The sequence below is a fragment of the Aulostomus chinensis genome, chromosome 22 (genome assembly GCF_037954235.1).
Source record: "Aulostomus chinensis isolate RoL2024-O1b breed Wild chromosome 22, RoL_Achi_v1.0, whole genome shotgun sequence".
Classification (NCBI taxonomy): Eukaryota; Metazoa; Chordata; class Actinopteri; order Syngnathiformes; family Aulostomidae; genus Aulostomus; species Aulostomus chinensis.
Genome location: NC_141341.1, coordinates 20,168,416 through 20,191,553, shown reverse-complemented (window position 1 = coordinate 20,191,553; position 23,138 = coordinate 20,168,416). Strand labels below are relative to the sequence as shown.

At 44.6% G+C, this 23,138-nt stretch overlaps 1 protein-coding gene across 3 annotated transcripts in view; it reads right to left on the bottom strand.

The window, feature by feature from the left end:
- phf14 (PHD finger protein 14) overlaps window positions 1-23,138 on the bottom strand; it is a 74,060-nt gene that overhangs the window by 35,454 nt on the left and 15,468 nt on the right. For 2 of the 3 annotated variants that reach the window (XM_086193619.1, XM_086193621.1), the window contains exons 5-14: window positions 20,629-20,788; window positions 19,771-19,882; window positions 18,852-18,989; window positions 18,429-18,575; window positions 15,993-16,263; window positions 13,579-13,685; window positions 11,222-11,317; window positions 8,111-8,217; window positions 7,571-7,702; window positions 3,327-3,489 (exon numbers count right to left, since the gene is read on the bottom strand). In XM_086193619.1, the coding sequence (XP_086049745.1) occupies window positions 3,327-3,489; window positions 7,571-7,702; window positions 8,111-8,217; window positions 11,222-11,317; window positions 13,579-13,685; window positions 15,993-16,263; window positions 18,429-18,575; window positions 18,852-18,989; window positions 19,771-19,882; window positions 20,629-20,788 (1,433 nt within the window). The remainder of the gene's footprint in view (window positions 1-3,326; window positions 3,490-7,570; window positions 7,703-8,110; window positions 8,218-11,221; window positions 11,318-13,578; window positions 13,686-15,992; window positions 16,264-18,428; window positions 18,576-18,851; window positions 18,990-19,770; window positions 19,883-20,628; window positions 20,789-23,138) is intronic. The other variant, XM_086193620.1, reaches the window with a different exon arrangement.

Sequence of the window (23,138 nt, the reverse complement as noted above, 5' to 3'; positions counted from 1 at the left end):
TGTTTTTAGTTATTGGCTTTGGTGATTTTCCTGAGTGGGGATACACCAGAGTTCAGCATGGGGTTTGCCAAAACAGCAGAGGTGGAGCTGGAGGATGATTGCGAATCAACATTCACAGTGGCAAAGCCCCAGGGATTGATGAGATTTTCTCAGGCATTGAGGGTCTGTCTTTGATGATATGCCTCTTCAACCTTGCGGGGGGGACTGGGGCAGTAGCAAAGGAGAGGCGTACCTGGGTGGTGGTTCCCCTCATCAAAAAAAGGGAACCAGAGAGTGTGTGAAGAAAGTGTGAAGATTTGAATATTTCGCAGCCTTCAATGGGTGTACATTGTTCGCAGTATTGTTTACTGGAGACACAACCTTCACGTGCCATACTGAAGCTCTACAGTACATGTATGCAGGCTTTGACTAACAAGTTCACTTAATTAGTGCACCAATTAATGAATGCAGAAAGATCAATGAGGCAGGAATGAGACTTGCTGACAGTGAGGAATGGTTGGTAGTACACTGATCCATGATACAGGGAGGATCTTTCTTTGATACTGAAACAAATATGTGTGTTAATGAGCTGGCCTTGCATGACGCTCAGGCTGGAGGGATGAGTTTTACATGGTCTCTGTGTGTAGCCTGCCTGTGTAAAATGGAACATTAATTGCAACATTAGCTACAAGCTTACCAGCTCACAGGTTGATTTTAAGGGTTCTCCTCCCGTAGAACCTTCCCTGCATGTCATGAATGACGTCCAGAAGACATGCATCACTGGTCTGTGTTAGCTCTTTGGCTAAATGTAAATGTGTACACGCACGCGCACACACGCACACACACACGCACGCACACACACAGATGCCTCGGAGGCCAGCAGGAGGTCGATTAGCCAGTCTTGATAAATTGAAACATGGCTTTAGAGAAGTGCCAGCACTTGGGTGCCCTGGTAAAAGCATTAAAAATGCAAAGCAGAGCCCTTTTAGCGCCTGCCACTGCACGCCTTGCATTTAAAGATAAATGCTGCACTGAAGTGCCTCGCCCGAGTGGCAGTAGCTGCGAGAAAATCAGAAAGCTGCTTAATCCCTGAGAGCTCCAGCAGGGTCCTCGGCACATCTCTAGGCCCAAGGTTTCCAAACCTGAACAGAAAAACACATTAACCAGACTGGCTCTGCCTTCCACGATTTCCCCTCCAAGACAGACGGAGACCCTCATCCTTTTCTTTGTTCATTTCTCCCTTCGCCTTGACTCTGAAGCAGCTAGTGGTACAAACTCTGCTGCCAGCACTCCAGTTCCCTCAAGTCCCACATGAATGGTTGAGGGTCAGATACTGACACTGAAAAAACAAGAGAGGAGAGAGACAACCAAGCTGCCCCCACCGAGCTGTCAGATATCAATCCAGAGGGTTTCTTGAGGGAGCAAAGAGGCAGCTCGGTATCGCAGGATCAAAGCATGGCCAGTACAGATAAGTAGGATCCAGTGATGGGTGGAGAGCACTTTCTGTTCCCTGTCACAGCCTACACTCACTGTTACAACACAAACTTTTTATGGCCAAAGAAATAAGCTTTTGGAAACAGTCAGAAGCATGAATATCTTCCTCTGTCATTGGTGTTGAATATCTGAATATTACTCATGGGTAAGGTGTCCAACCTGGGGAAGCTTCCACAACAATGTTGACACAAGTTCACATAACTTGAACAAACCAGATCAGCTATGAAGAAGACATTACAATGGTATGTCCTTGAGAAGTACTGGTGGAACCTAAAGACACATGTACACTGAGGTGGAGTGATACAGAAGAGGAGTTTGAAGGAGCTTCTATGGTTGAAAATGGTTGTGAATTTTGCAAATACAGCATACAAGTGAACAGATTTCGAGCAGTTATTTGGTAGATACAAGATGTAGTTCCTCAGCAGTACGATGCTGAGCTACAGAGAGAGCCTTATCCGCTCATTTCTATGGATAAGACCCGCACCATTGATGACCACCTCATAAAACCCCACTTCAGTACATCCAACATATCTGAAGCTAAGTGTGTAGTTGTCCTCATTTTTCATTTGCTTATTTAAAGTTTTTCAGACGAATAAAACAAGCACTAAATGTCTTCATGGGGATGTCTGTCAGTTCCTGTTCACCGGGACGCCTTTCATCAAAAGCTACTGATAGATTCTGGTTTTAGTCTTTCAGCATCAAAGAACAGTCTTGCTTCTAACTCTTGCTCTTAGTTTGAGCTGACATTTAACTGCATTTGTGCTAAATCCTCATTCCACTCTACAGATGTGATCTTAATGACTGCCAAGTGCATCTTTTTAAACCACTCTACCTCTGCTTTAATATCTGCATGCTGTGATTATGGAACATTACAATGACTCCTGCTATACTTATGCAGATGACACACAACAGTGTCACCACATGACTACTGGTGCATACATTCACTGAACAAGCACATTCAACAAATCAGTAAGTGGATGTCCTAGAATTTTCAAGACAATGAGACAAAACTCAAATGACTCTTGGATGCCCAAGAGATTCAGAGTTAGTACTATCTTACCTCCAAGTGGCTTAACGTGGAGATTTTACTGTGGACTACATTTCCACAAGCACGTCTCCACAACTACTACATCAGCCTGCCTTCACTTTCCATACAGAGAGAGTTCCAGATTTTCTGTCCAGAATCAAGTGTATCAAAGCGTTTATGTTCAGGACGACTTTAACGGCTGAGTAATAAATCAGTCTGACAGCTGCAGCTCATCCAGGAGGCTGCAGCATCGCACAGCGAGCGTCATGAGCATTGTGTCTTCACTGAACACCAAGTAAACGTCTCATCTCCTTTATTTTTGTCTTTTATATGCAACTTTACTGAGTCACAAATATTTTTCTATTTTTTTCATGCTCTATTTTAAATGAATTGAATCTCTTTCTTGTGTATCACAGGAAGCCCTTTGACTTGGTGGTAGTGTGTGTGTGTGTGTGTGTGTGTGTGTGTGTGTGTGTGTGAGTGTGTCAGCACAAACTGATTTTTACATTTATATTTCATGTCCCACCAGACTCGTTTGCTCTTGTTTCTGATGTGAATGAATTAAGACACAAAAACCCTCTCTTCTACTTTACTCCCGCCTCCGTCTCGTCAGCAACGATCCACACAGATGCCTCTGTGCCACAGCGACACCGTGTATCTAACTTCTATCACCTTATCCAACTTTCTAATAATCTTAAGAGAGCATGAAAGTAATCATGAGAAGTTGACTTCATCATTTGTAATCAGTTAGCTAACAGTGAAATCAGTTGCCGGCTCTTTTCTGAGACTGAAGTCACTTTTAAGTTTACAGTGTGTCAATACACACCGTGCCTCTCACTTGCTGTTTCTTGGGCTCAGGCGACATCTCCTGTGGGATGAATTTGATCGGTCCTTTGATCTGCCTCCTGGACCTCTTTGTGCCATCCGGTAGCGTCTCCATGGCGATATCAGCCTCATCGCTGCTGGCTTGGTCACATTCGGAGCATTGCCTGAAGAGAAGGAAGAGAGCTCCTAACTGAAGAGTATTGATTTTATTATCAGAGGCCCAAATCTCTCATCTTCACTGTAAAAGAATCACACTTTCATTGTTGCTCTGATCAAAGAGGGAAAAAAAACAGATACAGAATCTATTCGGCGTCTTTGGAGCAGATCGATGTCAGGACGCTTTCCTCTTGCAGATGAAGAATTGCTTCAAACGTTGGTTCTAATGGTAAATGACAGACATTTAAGATCCTGTATGTTGTAAAAGTAATGCGAGATTTCTCTTTTGTCATTTCAGAAAACAAACTGTGAAATCAGACAAGCAAAGATATGATTGGAGCAGAAACAGACAGGCGATTCAGCCCCTTAGAGAAGCTGTGATAGCTTTTGATATCGATATCCCTCTTCATGTACACGACTTTTAAGGATGGATAGTTATCAATGAAGAACAAATGAAACATGATTAATATTGAAATCCAAAAGTCTGACCCTTATGAACAGTTTGCCTTTATTTCAGTTCCTGACTGAACAAGTAAATGAGCATCAGATATTGAGGAAGAAAGGTTCTGTAACTATGACTTCAGTGGACGATGCAGAAGAGGCGATAAGACACTTCTGCTACTTTGAATTTGTTGGTAAGAATTTCAGTTTTATGCCACCTGGCAACTTGGGGGGGGGGGGGGGGGGTGTACAGTAAAAAATCCAATTCATGAATTCTTTCACTCTGCAACACCCATGAAGAAATGGTTTACAGGCCTCTACCACCCACAGGAAGTGGGTTTCGCGATGGTTAAAAAACCTCATTTACAACCATTCTGAGTTCTCACCAACAATTTAGTTTTCCTCCTCTGGTGACCTGTCACAGCACACCCACGGGGGTGCCGTGCCCTGGAGCTTTAAACAATCACTCTGCAGTTCCTTCAGTAAAGGTACATTTGAGTTCCCCACAATTTATCAGAGCACAGCTCATTTATAAAATCTAGGAATCATCGATATTTATCAGGAGGCCACAGCCAGGTGTGTGTCTGTTACAGCAGAGTTCAACGCAGTCTGGATGCTTGGTGGATCGTACGAGCAGGACTCTCTTATTAGCTGGGACTCCATTGAAATGGGTACTAAAATAAAAGAGCTTCCTGCTTATGTTCTTCTGAACTAAATCAATTAGTCCAGCCACAGATAGACCACGCTTCACAAACACGCTACACAAACAAACACACCAGCTGCAGCCCTTCATTTCCTAAATTTACAAGAGGAAGCAAAAACCGTCTCTTCTTCATCAAACAGCAGAAAAGGCAGTTCATCAAGTGACACACAAGGGATTCTAAGAAGTGGCAGACGCAGAGGCACCGAACTGCCTCTCTTGATAAGGCGCTGCAGTAGTTGAGGGAAAAGACTGACATTTCCACCATCTCAGCATCCGTCATCTGATAATCCTGCTGCCACCGACTGGCCTCAAATGTCAGCTCTGATATGAATAAACAAACTCTGGATGTGTGTGTGTGCGTGTGTGTGTGTTACTGCTCCTACCAGACCAGATGACTACAGTTTCCTCTCTTCATACATACGCCTCATGGCTTTGTTCCATGATGCCGGTATCAACAGGGTCTGTACTGACTGGTCCTCTATGGATCAATGGATGATCAGTGTCTTATACTCCACAACACCGTACATGATCCTTGAACACTGCAATAACATGAATGTATTACCTGAACTCAGTGAGTGACAATAAAGCAAACGATGCCTGTGAAGGTGAACCTACACACTGGAGAACCTACACAACTGATGAACCTACACACTGGAGAACCTACACAACTGATGAACCTACACACTGGAGAACCTACACACTGGAGAACCTACACAACTGATGAACCTACACACTGGTGAACCTACACAACTGATGAACCAACACACTGATGAACCAACACACTGGAGAACCTACACACTGATGAACCTACACAACTGATGAACCTACACACTGATGAACCAACACAACTGATGAACCTACACACTGATGAACCAACACAACTGATGAACCTACACACTGATGAACCTACACACTGATGAACCAACACAACTGATGAACCTACACACTGATGAACCTACACACTGATGAACCAACACAACTGATGAACCGACAAACTGATGAACCAACACAACTGATGAACCTACACACTGATGAACCTACACACTGATGAACCTACACACTGATGAACCAACACAACTGATGAACCTACAAACTGATGAACCTACAAACTGATGAACCTACACACTGATGAACCAACACAACTGATGAACCTACAAACTGATGAACCTACACACTGATGAACCAACACAACTGATGAACCTACACACTGACGAACCAACACAACTGATGAACCTACACACTGATGAACCTACACACTGATGAACCAACACAACTGATGAACCTACACACTGATGAACCTACACACTGATGAACCAACACAACTGATGAACCTACACACTGATGAACCTTCACACTGATGAACCAACACAACTGATGAACCTACACACTGATGAACCAACACAACTGATGAACCTACACACTGATGAACCAACACAACTGATGAACCTACACACTGATGAACCTACACACTGATGAACCAACACAACTGATGAACCTACACACTGATGAACCTTCACACTGATGAACCAACACAACTGATGAACCTACACACTGATGAACCTACACACTGATGAACCAACACAACTGATGAACCTACACACTGATGAACCTACACACTGATGAACCTACACACTGATGCACTAAACGATTCTACACACTGACAAATCCAAACACTGATGATTCTACGCACTGACCATTCAATTCACTGCCCAGACAACACACTAACAAAATATGCACTAGGCCTGTCAGGATGACAAATTTTACTGGATGATTAAATGTCCCAGAAACTTTTGCAATAAACTATAATATATTTGTGGGGTTAGAACAAGGGAGGAGACACTGAACCACCTTGCCTCCTTCTGGAGGAAAGAGGGGAGCATCTAGGTATCCTGAGGTGGGCGGAAGGCGACCAGGAGCTGACCCGCCACTCTTTGCTATTTTTTTTACGAGTAAGATGGGGGGGCTGCAGTAACACAACCTTTGCCCAAGCGAGGGGGGTTCCCCACCTCAACACACAGCCTTCCCCTTGAGAACGTCAGAGCAAAAGGAAGACTCCTTTCAGAACTCGTGCAAAACGGTTTCGCAGTTGGGGACCGGACGCTGGCCACCCCGGTTAAGGTGAGCTTTGGAGGAAGGGTGAGGAGGCTGTGGAGGGAAGAGAGGGTAGATAGAGAGGAGACGGAGATCCTTTTACCACAAACGTAAATTTTGTAAAAATTTTGTAAAAATTTAAAATAAAAAAAAAACCCACATAACGCCTAGCTCAGGTTGAGTGGTTCATCTCGGTCATTCGGTTAGAATCCCAAGTGCTCCCACGCTGCTGCTATCGCATTTGGCTTTGAAACCAAGTCCATCTTTCTTTCTGTTTCTCCAACTCTCAACTACCGTTTTCTCTGGCTATACTCCTCATGCAGTTCTCTTGCAGCACTAGGTCCCACCACCCCACACATGGACCATGTGGCTGACAAGTGACACCGGTGTTCACTCCTCCTCATGATGCTGAGAAACCAAGAGGGGTCACTGATACTCCAGAGTAAACCCTCTCATCGTCCAGTCTCATTGGAAGAGAGAGAGAGAGACACAAGGAAAAAAAACAAGATGCACACATACTGATAGACTGCCACACCCACATAGCTGTGGCAAGATGAGTCCTGGTACTGAACAGTTCATTATTCTTAATTAGTCTCTGTGGTGTGAATGCTGTGTGTGTGAAATCATGTTAGTAGACGTAGCGTCATGCCAGACCATCGGCACATAGTGTGCACTACACTGTTATGGAGTGTCTTTCTGATTGTTACCTTCACTCCCGTGCTCAATCTGTGACACCTCTTGCACACTGCCCATACGATACAAGACAATCTTTAAGATCCCCTACTTCTCTAACAGTTCTTCATGTGTCCCACAAAAGAACTTCCCACTTGGTTTGTGCAAGTCAACTATCTCACCAGTAGCTGTTCTTGGTCTTCTTGGGCATGCGTGTTAGTGGTGGCTCCAGGCAGCCCAGGTGATAGTAGAGCTTGCAGGTGTCACACAGCACCAGCAGGTGTTGGTCCTGGTTCTTCTTGCAGATGCCGCAGCTGCAGAGACACATGACATTAAACTCTGTGTGAAAAATTATGGAAATGTTTATCATGAAGGATTAAATACTCAGATGCATGCTTGAGTGTTTTTTGAGTATCTGTGTTTGCTGGACACAGTAAGTTGTTACACAACTTAACCGTTCAGTTACGGTTGACATTCACACACAGGACGGAGGAGTCAGACGGATGTGATGCTGTACACAGAACAGACTTCCTGCTGTCTCTGACATGTGAGCATATTCACATTTACAAGCTTTTCTTCATCTTGTCTCCTTTTTTTCCAACTGCCTTTTTCTTCTTCTTGGAGCATCTCTCACACACTGTTTGACGTTCTTTGATATAGGAGAGCACATTGAGGTTATGCCTGCAAGAAGAAATGTGTTACATAAACTGAGTGTTGTCCACCTGTAGAGAATTGCTGGGAGGCTGGACGGCTTCCCGGGAGTACCCCCCTCTTTCTTGCTGGACTTCCTCTCTTTGGGGGCTTTCAGAACAGCTGGTGTGTTTAGTTTCTGACGATAAAAAAGAAAACCATGTTCAAAAATATTCTATCACACCTTGTCTTTGCAAAAATAGTTTCAATGCAAGTGTGGATGATGAACTCTGTGCGTCCCCTCAAAACCACTTCAGCGTTTTCAGATTGAGTCTTTCCTCTTTGCAAACTAGCAGGTTTTGTCAGTGTGCTAAGTCAGACCAAACATCATTCCCCTTCAGCGTGTTGAGCCTGATAAATAATGACTTTTTGTTTTACGTGATTTTTTTTCAGCCCCTGTCCTTGTGAAACTGAGATCCATGTGATTTGCTCTATGGGTAAGGTCATGCTCACACCTGTATTAATGTGCATCCTGGGTGATCAACTCTTGTGCGTCTGATATTACAAGAAGAACAAAGTAAAACTATACAGATGGATCTATTCGTCCAAGCAAACTATACTACACAATATGTTTAATACACACGTGATGCATCTCTGTGGGCTTTTCAGAAAGTTCAAGTGGATGCTTCCACTGATGAGTTCCTCAGTGCATCTTGACTGTGTTCACACTTGAACTTGGAGCTGTCCACTTGTGACTGGATCACCCAGAACGCATGCTAATAACAGGTGTGAACAAGGTCACCAACTCAAGTGGCCCTTCACTGGGACACACTGCAGCAATGTTCAAAAAAGTGCACAAGTTGTTCCCAGCAGTGAAGCGAGGGGAACCTGCGGTACGTGTCAGGTGAAAGAAGCAGCAGATAGTGCTTCCTTCTCCCCTGCATCTGCTGTCACACGGGTTAATTAGAAAACTTATCTGGTAGGGGCCCAGTCTGTCACCAAACAGACAAGGTTTTCTCTGAGGAAGCTCTAATCAGTGCACGCTTGCTCTGCCTGCAGCACAGAGGGAGAGTCCCCGCAGGGAAGCCTGATAGAGGAGAGGGGACATGGTGACCAAAGCACAGGGGGCTGCCAGGGCTATCTCCTCAACATGGACATCTCAGCTGCTGATATGGAACTGTTTGAACTCTGTTAACATGCTTAACCAGACAGATGAAGAAGTTTAGAGGTGCAGAACATAAACAGAAAGGGGGGAACTGTCAGGTACACAGATGCGCACAAGTCTGTCTGCACCAGACTGGCCTCTAAGTATTTCCATCACATTCAATAGCGCATAACAATAAAAGTCATGTTCGATACGACTGAACAGAGCTCCACACGCATTGTGCTTGAGATGCAATACCAATCCACTGATGAAATCAAATCTGATGCTCTCTGGTCTAATCTCCAGACACAAGTTTGCAACCTTTCCACTTTCCAACAATCAGAGAGGGCTCATAAGCAAAAAACACAACTAGTTATTAAAAATGAATTAACTGAGGATTTGAGTCCAACGAAAGTTAATAAACCAGCTTTAATATTTTGATGGTGAAAACAATCATTAACTATAAATACAGCTGGCTATTCTGATGTCTGGCAGAGGTCCATGTATGATGTATACTCATCGCTATGACACCTTGGGACACAAATGAAATCATCTGGCCCTGCTGTCACTGGGGGGTAGCACACACGTACTGGCTGAGGAGTTGGTAAGACGAACCTGAACATGGTGATATGATTCATCTGTATTTTTGCCTTTGAGGTTTTTTGGGTGTTTCAGAGAACAGTACATAAACGCTCCGACACAACACGATTAATGGAGGAATGCTTTCTTTCAGATATGGTCTTTGTGTCCCCGACAGTCTGAGAGAAGGGCCAACTGTGACCTCATGAGCTACCAGGGGGCATACAACCATGTATTGTAGTAACTACTTTCGTACAGTAATGTTCTTTGAGGCTCTCAGCTTCTGGTACCACCATGTTTGTGTGCCTTCAATTTATAGTTGAATTGGACATTTGGGCACTGGTCGAGATGGATCTTATTTTTCTGTTGACATAAATGCAACGTAACAAGTATCCTTATTGCCAGGTAGCAAATTGAACATCATCATGGAGTTTGACAGAAGTTGGCTGAAAATGTCTCCTACTGGAGTTGCTGAACTTCCAGGAAGCACGAACTGTGCAGTGGAAGAGGGATGAGGGTCCCACTTGGGGACATCAATAATTTCTGCAAATGCACTGGCAGGATGACAAATAGGAGAGGAATATGTGGCAGATAGATGACACAAAAGCATGCAGCGCTGTGACTGATGTTGCCACTTAAAGCGTGCATGTTCATAATTGGATGATTTATGGTGGTCATTGCAGATTCACTGGCAGTCTCCCTCTAGTTCCTGTCTATTCTGCTGCCCTGCAACACTATTAACATCATTTGACCATTTGCACAGCTCATACTCTCAACGACCAACTGTTAATACGGCTTTTTATGGATTCAGCTCATCATATAAGAGACATAAATCTACACACTGTCACCAGCCTAGAGAGGAGATCACATTTATTTCCTCAAATTTAAAGGGTCAAAGTCAGCTGCAACCTCCATATCTGAAAGGTCATGACACTGATGGGTAGAAAAGAATAACTAGGAGTATTTAAAGGAACAATATAAAAACACATACATTTAATTGCATAAAGGCCATGATGTCAATTGCAGCCCAGACACAAATACATCAAATTCTAAACTTGATGTAGATACTGAGCTGAACTAACTCTGCTAACACATTCTGCTCGTCCTTCTATGATCCATACCATTTATTTGCCTCTTGTTTACATGACATGCAAGTCAAAGAGAAAACAGTCCATTTCTGCAGACTACACTTTTCACTCGTGCATCAAACCATCAGCCGCAGTGGGCCACCTCAGTACTCGGTCGCAATAGGAAAAAGAAGCAGCAGACCACTTTTACTTTTACAGTAAAGTCCGACTTCAGGGCAAACAGCAGGTCAATTAGTAGGAGCCCAATGGACATTTTTTTATCAGCAGAGGGTGACGACGGAGTCCAGAGCTGCTTCACTGCTGGCTCCGTCACAGAGGGCAAACCTACACTGGAGTGTTAAGCAAGCCACCGCAAAGGTTTGCATGGAGAACAAGAGGCAACTTGTTGCTACCTGGCCCAGGATGCCTCCCATCAGAGTCCACATAGTCTGGCCCTCACTACGCAACTCTCCGTTGGCGTTCAGCAGCTCCTCCAGAGACTCACAGAGCTGCAAGACACACAAAACAGTCGAGGCACTGATTATTCCTCCATTTATTAAAATGCCAAGCCACTTATAAATACTCACCTCTTTCTGTTGTGCTTTCGCACACTGACAGTCAACACTAGAAATCTCTGAAAAGACATAGTTTTACCTCACTGGCAGAAGTCCTTTTTTAAGAGACTGTTATATTTTTGAAGGTTCATGCAGCTGCTACTTCAAAATGTGGCAGCTTCCAGAAGGAATGAACTTTCCTCTGCTGATGACGACAAGAACCAAGATGCCTGATTCATGTCGAACGATAACCGACACTGCAGTCTGCATCAGGCTTGAGAGGTTCGAGCCCAAAGGTTCAGAGGTTTCAGTCATATCTTGAATTGATTTGGTGTTTCTGTCGAAACATCCCAGAGTGGAGCAGGATTATTAATGAGGACTGGGTGTTTTAGATGGTACGACTACATGCGTCAGTGTCATTTTTCCTCTGGAATGAGACAAAGATGTTCTTGTTTGACTCCATCTCTGCTGTAGCTGCTCACCACCCAGCACCAACATCTTCATTAACGCAACAATGTGGATTTTATTCCAACACTTGATGTCACACGTTAGTGTTAAACCTTCAGTCAGATGCAGTCACGGTGCTGGGCTCCATCATTCCTCCACAAGGCCAGAGTCATGTAAAAGCAACTGAAGCAGAGCAATTAGCAACACACACTCCATTAATATTGCTTAACATGCGCGGCAGAAGACTGAATGCAACATTAACTCTGTGACTTTTACACTGCTGGTGTATTCCCTTGAACATGTTGACAGATGGAGCGGCAGCCTCTTCCCAGAGGCCACATGTTCGAGGAGAGAAGGTAGAGGGCGCAGTGCTCCTCAAGACAACTCGGGCAAATTTACAAAGAACAGACAGCGACCTCTGATAGCAGCAAGAGCCATCATATAGTGGGTCTGTCTTCTACCGCTGGAATCACAGCTATTAGAACTGACTTTTGCTATCAGCTAAGCTGATGCTAATCTTAATTAAAGTTGGAACGGTTCTGAGGTACCAGCCAGTCTTGGCAATGTTGCTGCAGTGTGGCGAGAAAGACAAAGTCTGCGAATAACCCAGACAACAGAGACATAAACAGCTGGTCAGTCAAAGGAGTAAAAGATTTGCTGTGTCAGCGCTTATTCCAGGAAGTGGTTTGCATCTCCAGTTCTGAGCATTAAAGGTGCCATGGAGAGGTTGAACGGGGTATTAATTCTTGTTCTGGAGTGATATGTAACCCCACAAAAATGCTTGGGTCTGTCATGGCTCAGAAGCTTCCTAAAGGCTCTCTGAAACCGCTATGTTACCATGTTGGGTTTAGAATGCTTCGTTTGTCCCTATTGGGGTCATTTCTGACCTCATCTGGCAACCTCATTATTTATGCAAGTGCATGAGTTGACGGCGATCGGTTGCCGTGGTTTATCTGGCAACCTCATTTAACTATTACTTTGTGATTGGCTGCCCTCACTGTCTCTGAAAAGAAAGCACTCCCACTTTCTCGGCTAACTGTCGCCGGCGCTAACTGTGACTGCTACTGTCAATTGAGAACATTCCTAAGATAAGATACCAAGTAGCCACGGCCCATTCACGGATCCAGCCGTACATGCAGTGGCGGGGTGGCCGTCGGGACAACCGGGAGTTTTCCCTGCACTCACTCGGCTCGTTCGCATAATCACCCCCTCCCGAAATATGTCGAAGGGGCGTGTGTGAAAGGGGTGGGTTCAGTGTGTGGGGGGGCACTGACTGAACTGTGACATAACACCAAAAACGCATTGGCCCATTTTCCCGCAGCAATTCAAAACAGGGGAGACACCTCAAACAGAGGTTATGACACTGCTTCACACTTTGAGTGTCTTCCCCACAACTGGGGGACGTTGAATAAACACCACAACCACGAAAACGATGATTTTCATTCTGGGGGACCTTTAAAGCTTTTTAACGAAAGGCAAAATTCACCTCAATCACACAAAAAAACTTTTTGGTGTAATTTTTTTTTTCAATTTGGACAATTTCATTAACTTTTCTAATGTGATATTTCAAAATGCTCAAAATACGACCATACATCACATTGCAAACGATACATCTGCTCAAGGTCCCAGGTGTTCGTTCAGTCTGTTCTTTGTAATTGTTTACATCGTCTCATTTTGTTCATTTTAAATTCACCTGAGACTCTGGAAGAAGCAGGTTCACGCCTCTGATTTGTTGGACCTGACCGACGGATGGGGCCTGCACTACTGACCTTGTTGTACTCCACGTGCAGTTTGTCTTGCTCGCTCTCCAGTTTGTCTTTTAGGTTCTTCTGCTCAGAGATGTTGTCCTGGATCTGGATCATTCGCATGTTCCGCTCTGAATATCAATGGGACAAAAATCAATAGCACGATCACAATCTATACACACAAAAAGCCCATGAGAGAGTACTGATGGCAGATAGGCTCTCTGCTGCAGGCTAATGCAGAATGCTCTCAAGGTTACTGGCACGGCATCTCTGCCACATCTGCCATCATCACCATCACCATCACCATCATCATCATCAGTCCTTTAAGGAGGAAATAAAGCCTTTAGAGCCGCTGAAGCTAGACTGTGCAGACACAAACGACCACTTCCTTGAGATTACAACCCTGACATCAGAGAGAAGTCCTGTACTTGGATACTATATAATTTTAAACGGAATGTTTTATGGCCGCTTTCATATCGATGAATATACTCGCACGGAGCTGAAGATCATGAGAGTGGCTGTTGGTAGTCCAACAGAGAAACATCACGTTCCAGCTTATGTTCCTCTGGCAGCTCGTTTTTATGAACTGAGCTGAGTTTCCCTCAACACTTCTCAATTAAAAGACATGAAACTTGACGTATTAATGGTTAATGAGGACACCCACGTATGACCACCTGCTTCAGAGAGACAAGAGGACCAAATCAAGTTAACCAATTCTGTCATCGGGTGATTGTAGCAAGTACAGGTACAACCTAGGAGTTAGTCTCTAGTCCTACTGTCGTCCGTCTCTGTCCTACTGTCATTCATCTCTAGTCCTACTGTCGTCCGTCTCTGTCCTACTGTTGTCTGTCTCTGTCCTACTGTCGTCCGTCTCTGTCCTACTGTCATTCATCTCTAGTCCTACTGTCGTCCGTCTCTGTGCTACTGTCGTCCATCTCAGTCCTACTGTCGTCCATCTCTAGTCCTACTGTCGTCCGTCTCTGTCCTACTGTCATTCATCTCTAGTCCTACTGTCGTCCGTCTCTGTCCTGTCGTCCGTCTCTGTCCTACTGTCATTCATCTCTAGTCCTACTGTCGTCCGTCTCTGTGCTACTGTCGTCCGTCTCAGTCCTACTGTCGTCCATCTCTGTCCTACTGTCGTCCGTCTCTGTCCTACTGTCGTCCGTCTGTCATCCTACTGTCGTCCATTTCTAGTCCTACTGTTGTCCGTTTCTAGTCCTACTGTCGGCCGTCTCAGTCCTACTGTTGTCCGTTTCTAGTCCTACTGTCGTCCGTCTCAGTCCTACTGTCGTCCGTTTCTAGTCCTACTGTCGTCCGTTTCTAGTCCTACTGTCGTCCATCTCTGTCCTACTGTCGTCCGTCTCTGTCCTACTGTCGTCCGTCTGTCATCCTACTGTCGTCCATTTCTAGTCCTACTGTTGTCCGTTTCTAGTCCTACTGTCGTCCGTCTCAGTCCTACTGTCGTCCGTTTCTAGTCCTACTGTCGTCCGTCTCTGTCCTACTGTCGTCCGTCTGTCATCCTACTGTCGTCCATTTCTAGTCCTACTGTTGTCCGTTTCTAGTCCTACTGTCGTCCGTCTCAGTCCTACTGTCGTCCGTTTCTAGTCCTACTGTCGTCCGTCTCAGTCCTACTGTCGTCCGTTTCTAGTCCTACTGTCGTCCGTTTCTAGTCCTACTGTCGTCCGTCTCAGTCCTACTGTCGTCCATCTCTGTCCTACTGTCGTCCGTCTCTGTCCTACTGTCGTCCGTCTGTCATCCTACTGTCGTCCATTTCTAGTCCTACTGTTGTCCGTTTCTAGTCCTACTGTCGTCCGTTTCTAGTCCTACTGTCGTCCGTTTCTAGTCCTACTGTCGTCCGTTTCTAGTCCTACTGTCGTCCGTCTCTAGTCCTACTGTTGTCCGTCTCTGTCCTACTGTCATCCTACTGTCGTCCGTCTCTGTCCTACTGTTGTCCGTCTCTGTCCTACTGTCGTCCGTCTCAGTCCTACTGTTGTCCGTCTCTGTCCTACTGTCGTCCGTTTCTAGTCCTACTGTCGTCCGTCTCAGTCCTACTGTCGTCCCTCTCTGTCCTTCTGTCGTCTGTCTCTATCCTACTGTTTTCTGTCTGGAAACACATGTGCAGCCATTTTCTTTGTTTTGTTTACATTTAAACTAATATTAAATTCATATTGATTAATTAATATTAAAACTAATATTTTCCATGGACGTGTCAGGATCTTGTGATGATTCGTCGACTAACAGAAGCTTCTGATTTCTGTTTTGGATCAACTGATAAAGATCCAGTAAACTGTGACTGGATCAGCCATGATGGCTTCCAATATTTCTTTTTCTGAACTAGAAAAATAACAGCCAACCCTGTTTGAATTAGAATTTCACCAACAACTCCTTTGGATTTAATTTCCACAACCTGAGAGGGAGAAGGCGTGAGGCGTCCTCACCTAAGTAGTAGTTGACAAAGTCAGCTGTGAGGGCAGGCTGCTTGTGCTTTCTGCGTCCATCCATGCTGGTGTTGGCATCCGATGTGTCCACAGGGAAAATATCAGTGCTGATGCCCATCAGTTCTGCCTTTCTCATCAGCTTTCTGATAGCAGAGGCACTAGAGGTCAGAGGTCGTGGCAGCTTCTCCCGGGGCACCCACGCCTGAGGTCGAGTGTTCCTGGACAGCTCTGCTTTTGCTCGGTACTGCTGCAGGCGGGTTGTGATTCGGGCCTACACACCCAAAAATACATACACAAATATTTTAATGTTACACTGCAACCTGGAACATCTTCAATGGCTCAGGTGTGTTTGAATCACTATGCTGCTCCTCTCTATATGATAATAGAAATAATACAAATAAAAAGACAGCGGATATCTGGTGGTCAATGGCAGCTAACACAGTGAATCAACGTATGGAAAACGTCACTGTATCAGAGGCAGCTGGAGGCAGCAGTGCATGTTGAGGTCTGGTTTGCCAATATATATAAAACAGATCCATCAAATCAAGGCGTAGCCATGACCCTGTAGTTAAAGAAATCAATATAGTACCTGTCTGAGAAAAGTCAGTGATACAATTACCTCCTCAGGACACATAAGGAGCAGGTACTACTAGGGGTGAGTACCGAACTTCGGTACTTTAATAGCACTGACCGAAATGCCTCGGTACTACCGGCTACCGAAAATGTCTGTTTTTCAGTGCCAATTTTCAGTACTAGCGAGGTAAAAAGCGAAGGTCTGATAATACTGCCGGAGGCGACTCTGGTGACGAGTGGTCTAGGATGGTAGAGGAAGGCCCCGCCTTCCCTTCTCTCTGATTGGCTTACTCTGATATCCTAACTGCCAATGACAGGCAGAGTAGGGCGGTTCATGACTTCACCATCCAATGAACATTATACTTTGCTTCTGGTAACACGTGTTACACGTTTGTGTTTTGTTACCTGCATGTGTGTGAGAGACGGTAAGATATGAAATGTCCCCGCGGTCAAAAGTGTGGCTCCATCTTATTAGAATCGACGCCAATAGAGCGTGATGCAATATCTGCAAAATGGATGTCGTGGCAAAAGACGGCAACACGTGAAATGTTATGAAGCACCTGAACGTACACGGGATACACACGAGAGCAGAACGCTGCACGGTGTCGATGTTACGAAGGGCAGACCGCAGCCTTCCTCATCCCAGCCTTCTAGTCCACCTGTTGTGGATTACCTCTTGGAAATCTCTACCGCCGGAGGAATCCTCCTTAGCCGAGAAAACAGACGACGGGGCGGCCGCCTTGTCGGGGACGTCTTCAACAGGTAAGCTAACTTTAAGCTAACACAAGTGATTCGGCGTATCCGTTGAGTCGGCCAGCGCTAGCATGAACTGTTGTTTTTCTCCTTACACTTGCAGCTGCTGCTGTTCATCCCGTTGTGAGAACTTCTTACTAGCTTACTTACACTAATTTTTTTAATTAAATTATTACCGAAAAAAGTACTGTACCAGAACCGGCACCGAAAATTTTTGAAAGGTACCCAGGCCTAGGTACTACTACTCCTTACATTTGTCCATGTGATGGGTCTCAGCGTATTTTAAAAGTTATACAGTGCTGAACAAAGTTACCTAAATATTCAATCTATGCCCTGGTTTTTCCAGCACATTCAGAATCACCTTATGTATATAGTGGAACAAAGAATATTTTGATGACTCATTATTACAGTTTCATATTTTTCTGAAGAAGGCTGTTTTTTCCCCAGAGCTCCACATTATATCCTATTTTAAATAACTACACTCCTATCAGAAACACAATTCTACCCGCTGACAATGAAAAAGCTCTCATCTAAGCTGAACCTTTGAAGATTCAAGCGGCAGCCGACAGCTGACCGTGTACTAAAGAAGACTCAGCCACACCTGCTCCGAGGCCTAAAATGTCTGTCAGTCTCACAGGGGATTGAATTTTACCTGCTTGCAGATTGGCGGATGGGGGATGTTAGTGTGGTGTCTCGTCATGACAACACATGACTAATGTGACATGATCTCTCACAAGGTTTGTTAGAAACAATAGGGAACATCTACAAAGTGATATATGTGATAAAACTGCCTCTGTGTGTGGATGGGAGGGGCCATCCACCGCCCATAACATCAGCAGGGCAAAGCGTGGTTTGTGGTGCCCGTTCTGCAGTACAGTCAGAGCCAGATCTGTGGCGCCGCCGTCATCATAAACACCTGGAGGGCTACGGGACAACGATTTGCTGGATCAGTCTGATGCTGCTCTCTTATTTCAATGTGCCAGACAAGTTTAAACCAGCTTTCATATCTTCTGCTGCTGTCAGACCACAGTCCCTCTATGTTGGAATATTAAATGAACACTTCGTCCGTGTGAGATCACATGACTACAGATGTGCTTAGGTGTTGTGTACCTGAGCTTCAGGAGTGAGCTGTTTCTCTCTCTCCTGCAGGGAGACCTTACAGTAAGACTGTAGCGCCAGGTAATTCTTTCGCTTCCACTTCCTATCAAAGCGGTCTGCATGTTGTTTGCAGTAGGCAAAAAATGGATCGGCAATATCCTGCAGGAAGAAAACATGCAAATATCAACTGATAAAATACTAAATGTAGACCAGGGACATCACCTATACAACCCAGCGGCCTCTACTTCTCATTCTGGACCAGAGGTAGAGAAAAGAAAACCCTCACTGGAATCATTTCAGCCAGCTGACTGCCGGGGTGTGACAGACTGGGACAGAGTGTTCCCAGGCCCCATATACTGGTAACCACGTGAGCAAACATCTCACAGGGACATGTCTTTCACTCTTGACACAGAAATATTTGGTCTGGGTGCTTACCTCCTCTGCTGCAGCTTCAGACAGAAGCCCCTCCCTCTGTGCACAGGTGACGTGAAAGTAGGAGCGACACATTCCTGCATCACAGCTGATGCAAACGCCAGTCCGGGCAAAGCGGGTGTCCTCACAGAAACTGCACTCCTAAAGCACAGGAACACAACAAGGAGAGTCTTAGCTCCAACAAGTCAAATCTGACTGGATGGAGACCAAAGAAGGCATCTTCTTACACGTCTTTGCTTGGTTTGCTCTAAACACACTGCTAGCATGAATCGGTTACTGGGAACATTTGACATATTAGAACAGTGGAACCGCACATTTGACCAATATACAGGATGCACTCATCAAAGTGTTCACACATACAAGCACACCTGCCTTTCTTGTTCTTCCCTCTTTACCAGATGCTGCAGTCGCTTGTTTAGCAATTGTACATTGGTAAATAGAATGAAATCATACGGCACTCTTACATCTGTTAACTAAAAGTGACCAACACCACACACACGGCTGGCAGAGGCTGGTATGGAAGATGCTGACATGTATATGGAGCGGTGAGGGCTTCAGAGTCTTGCTCAAGGACACTGGGTCTGAACTGGTTTTTCAGCTGCTGGCTGAAATAGCAGCTGCTGCAAGTGCTTGAACATCATCTGACACTTCAACTATTCTCAGCTCTTCTACTCCACTGACATCCCAAGTGCTCTCATCATCACTCTCGAAATGATATCTGTTGTATTTAGAACTTACAGGCAAGCTGACAATTCTTTAACACTTCATCTGACACCGTATTATTCAGATGTTACACTTCAATCACCGAGTGCAGCTACAGCTCATGATCAATAATTAGAAACAATCAAAAAGAATGGCTAAGACATGGCTCCTGTAGCTGCCCGCAGCTCTTGCCGCATCAACATGGAGAAAGAGTACTTGCCTTGGCTCCGTATTTTGAATAATTCATCTCAGTGAGCGTCACTGGCCGTAGCTTATCAATGTCTCCAAAAGCTACTCCAGGAACGTAGAGAGCACACACCACATGCACCCATCTGAAAACATGAAAGAGCAGAATCCAAATGGCTGAGGAGCAACAGAACAAACTCTTGCATATTAGAATTCCCATCCTCACCTGAGCGTGTGTCACGAGTGATGTCAAGGAACAGCAACAGAGTTCAAGCCTCTGGTCGTGGTTAGTTTTAAATTTAGTGTTGGGAATCAGCGCAGACAATGAGGAACTTAATATCATGAAATTGGCTGCAGTGACTTTCTTCGACGCTTCAAACAGAAATTGATTCATAGATTTAGGTAACTCCAGACTGGCTACAGTTTGGTGTGACACAATTTCAAATGCAGACTTTAGGGGAGAGAATCCGAAGTCCAATATAAAGATATCCATCTCTAGCAAGCAAGCGCTTCACAGTTTAATTTGCTGTGTTTTTCATGCTCTAGTGAAGTAGTAAATTCGGGTGCAGCCTGGCTGAGGAGCACTATCAGCGATAACGTGGCTGAAGTCTCTATGCTTCACATAACACACTCTTTTCTCTCACTCCTTTTCTTCCTCTATCTACCCTCTTCCCTCCATCCCTCTCTCTCGTTCCTCCACTTGCTCTCTCCCTCCCCCTCCCGCCTCCTTTTCTCCCACTACTGAATATATGTACAATTTAGATAGCCTTTGGCTGTTTGCAGCACTTGACCAGGGAAGGTCATAAGGCGTCGGTTGTTTCTGAACTCTTTCCACCGGCTGCCTCCTCCTAATAGCAGCTGACACCCGGGTCACCGGGTCACACGATCCTACCTCCCGGCATCGGTCTCTTTGAAGATGCCATCCTGGTTGGGGCAGAGCTCACAGCTGGGCGTCACTCCATTCTTGCAGGCGTCACAGAACCAAGGCTCGGTGGAATTCTCTGACGCAGAGCTCATGATGGAGTCACTCTCACCATCAACACCGTAGCACCCTGGAAACAGCAAAGGGTTAACAGTGTGACGATATGACGTCGCAGTAACCAGGACACCTTCAGAGACAACCTCAACATGGAAGAGTGCATGAATGAACAAAGGATTTATTTTCAGTCCATACAGGAAACCTAATTTTTGACATTTACAGGGTCAAAGACTGAAAAAAAAGGACTGGGCTGTCACCCTCTCAGATGAGTATCTGCAGTGCAAAAATGAAATCAAAATATGTATAGAAAAAAACAACGCAAGCAAAGCACAAGAAAGAAATCGTGTTCAAATATCCTAAGAAATATAATACTTCATTTTTTTTTAATACTCATTTAAATTTTTCCAAGTCCATTTGCACCTTGACAAAGTGCTAGACAGCACTCATCAGGTCACCATGAAAGCCGTTCCACAGCTGGACGTCCATCTCTTCCTGACGTTCGCTCTCTCTCTCTACGCCGTCTCATCTTAGATCCTCCTCTCTCTTTCTTAGTTTGACAAGCTTTTCCCTTTAGCTTGGTTCAGTGTCTTTATATAGACAGCATCTACTCACTTTAGACTGCAAGATTCTACAGACAATAATAATAATAATAACAATTTCATTAATTTCACTGAAGTAATTCGTAAATTAAAACTGACAGTTGAATCATGAATCTAACAGCTTGTTTCTGAGGCTCCGTGTTTATGCATTCTCCCAAACTCTGACACAATATGGCACACGTGTTTACTATGTTCTGGATGTGGCTTACAGCCTAGTTTCTGGTCTCAAATCACTCCCGATGATTTAAAAGCATATACACTCTTTGATTAAAAAGCAATTTTGTCAATCTTTCTTTTAAGATAATTTGCTAATATGCAACCATTTTTTTCACCTGATCAGTTCACTTTCTACCGTCATGTTAGTCCCTGAACAACAGACGTTTGTGTCATCAGCAAACTCATCTCAGCGTCTTTGATACTGTACAAGTGTCATTTATATTAAGGAGAAACTCCTCGGCCCCTAACCTGAAGGCTGTAGTCAAATACCACGGCATCTTAGCTTCCTGTGCCCTCTCATGCCATATTGTTCTAATTCTGAGGTGGAGTGGAATGGATGATGTCAAGTGCTTGGCGTTGGTCTATAAACACACTGCTGCCAGCGTGCTGTTTCCTGTCTGTGGCTGTCACTGTGTCTTCTACTAAATCCACGGCTGCTGTCGATGATGCTGATCCTGAACCCATTCTGACGGTCACAAGAGAGTCTGATTTCTCAAAAAACTCATCCCATCTATTTACAAACAATTTTACTGATATGAACTTTTAATTCTGATTGGTAATTTAAGAGTATATTTGACCAAGTGGGCAGCTCTGAGGGGAGGAGCCTGCACCAGTGGCCTGCAAGACGTTTGGAGCCCAAAACAAGCCATATCCTACGTCAACTGATACTTCACCCAAACAGACTATTTTGCCTTTCAAGTGCTGACAAAAAGGGGCTTTAAGCTCACTAAAATATTTGTGTCACTTCTTCATGACTCCAGGATGTGGAAAGAGCCAGTCTCTCGTCTTTAGCTTCTCTTGGAAGAGTGTAAGTGAGTTGGTTCAACAGTACTGTTACTATCAGCACGGCCGCGGACAAGCCACAAACAAGAGTGCTGCATTGTCGCTGCTTTGAAGTCAAATCCAAATGTTTGCTGACTACAGAGCGCACGGCGGGGTGAAGATGATGTGGACTACAGAACAAGCATACAGTACCCCAGGGCTTCAACGCTCCGGATGGCCGGCTCTTTCTGCATTCTTGGGTGACAAAGATCGAATTCAGCAGTGAAAAAAGTATTTGTAAGTTCTTGAAAAGCAACTTACAGTTCATGGTTGAAATATCACTTTGATGTACAGGGAGGATTTCATATTACGATTTTTTTATTGATAGCAATGCTGCTAATGGATAAGAATGGTTATCAATACTAGTAATGACACTATAGTTTGGTGCCTAAAGTAAAAGGCTTGACATGAAAAACTGCAACAAAAATTCAGGTAATTTTAATTTTGCCATCAACTGAGTAACTCAGTGCCCTGTGGGACTTCTATGTGGCACTGGCTATTCAGTTTTCCATTCACAAACTATTAGGGATGTGTCAGAATGTTTTTGATAGTTGGAATATTATTTAAAATGTTTTAAAAAACCGAAGAATATTATCTCTGCTCCTGACTTTTCTAAATGTCTTTTCTGAGTTTTGTTAGAAATGAAGTGCAGGTAAAACTGGAGGGCAGAACAGAGATTCTCGTTTGTCAGAGGAACTTGCAGCGATGACGACAGCAGCCATCGAGGCGTGTTTTTGGGTGGGGGGCAAGATGGCCGTACCCAGCTGTGGTGTAGGTTTACAAGTT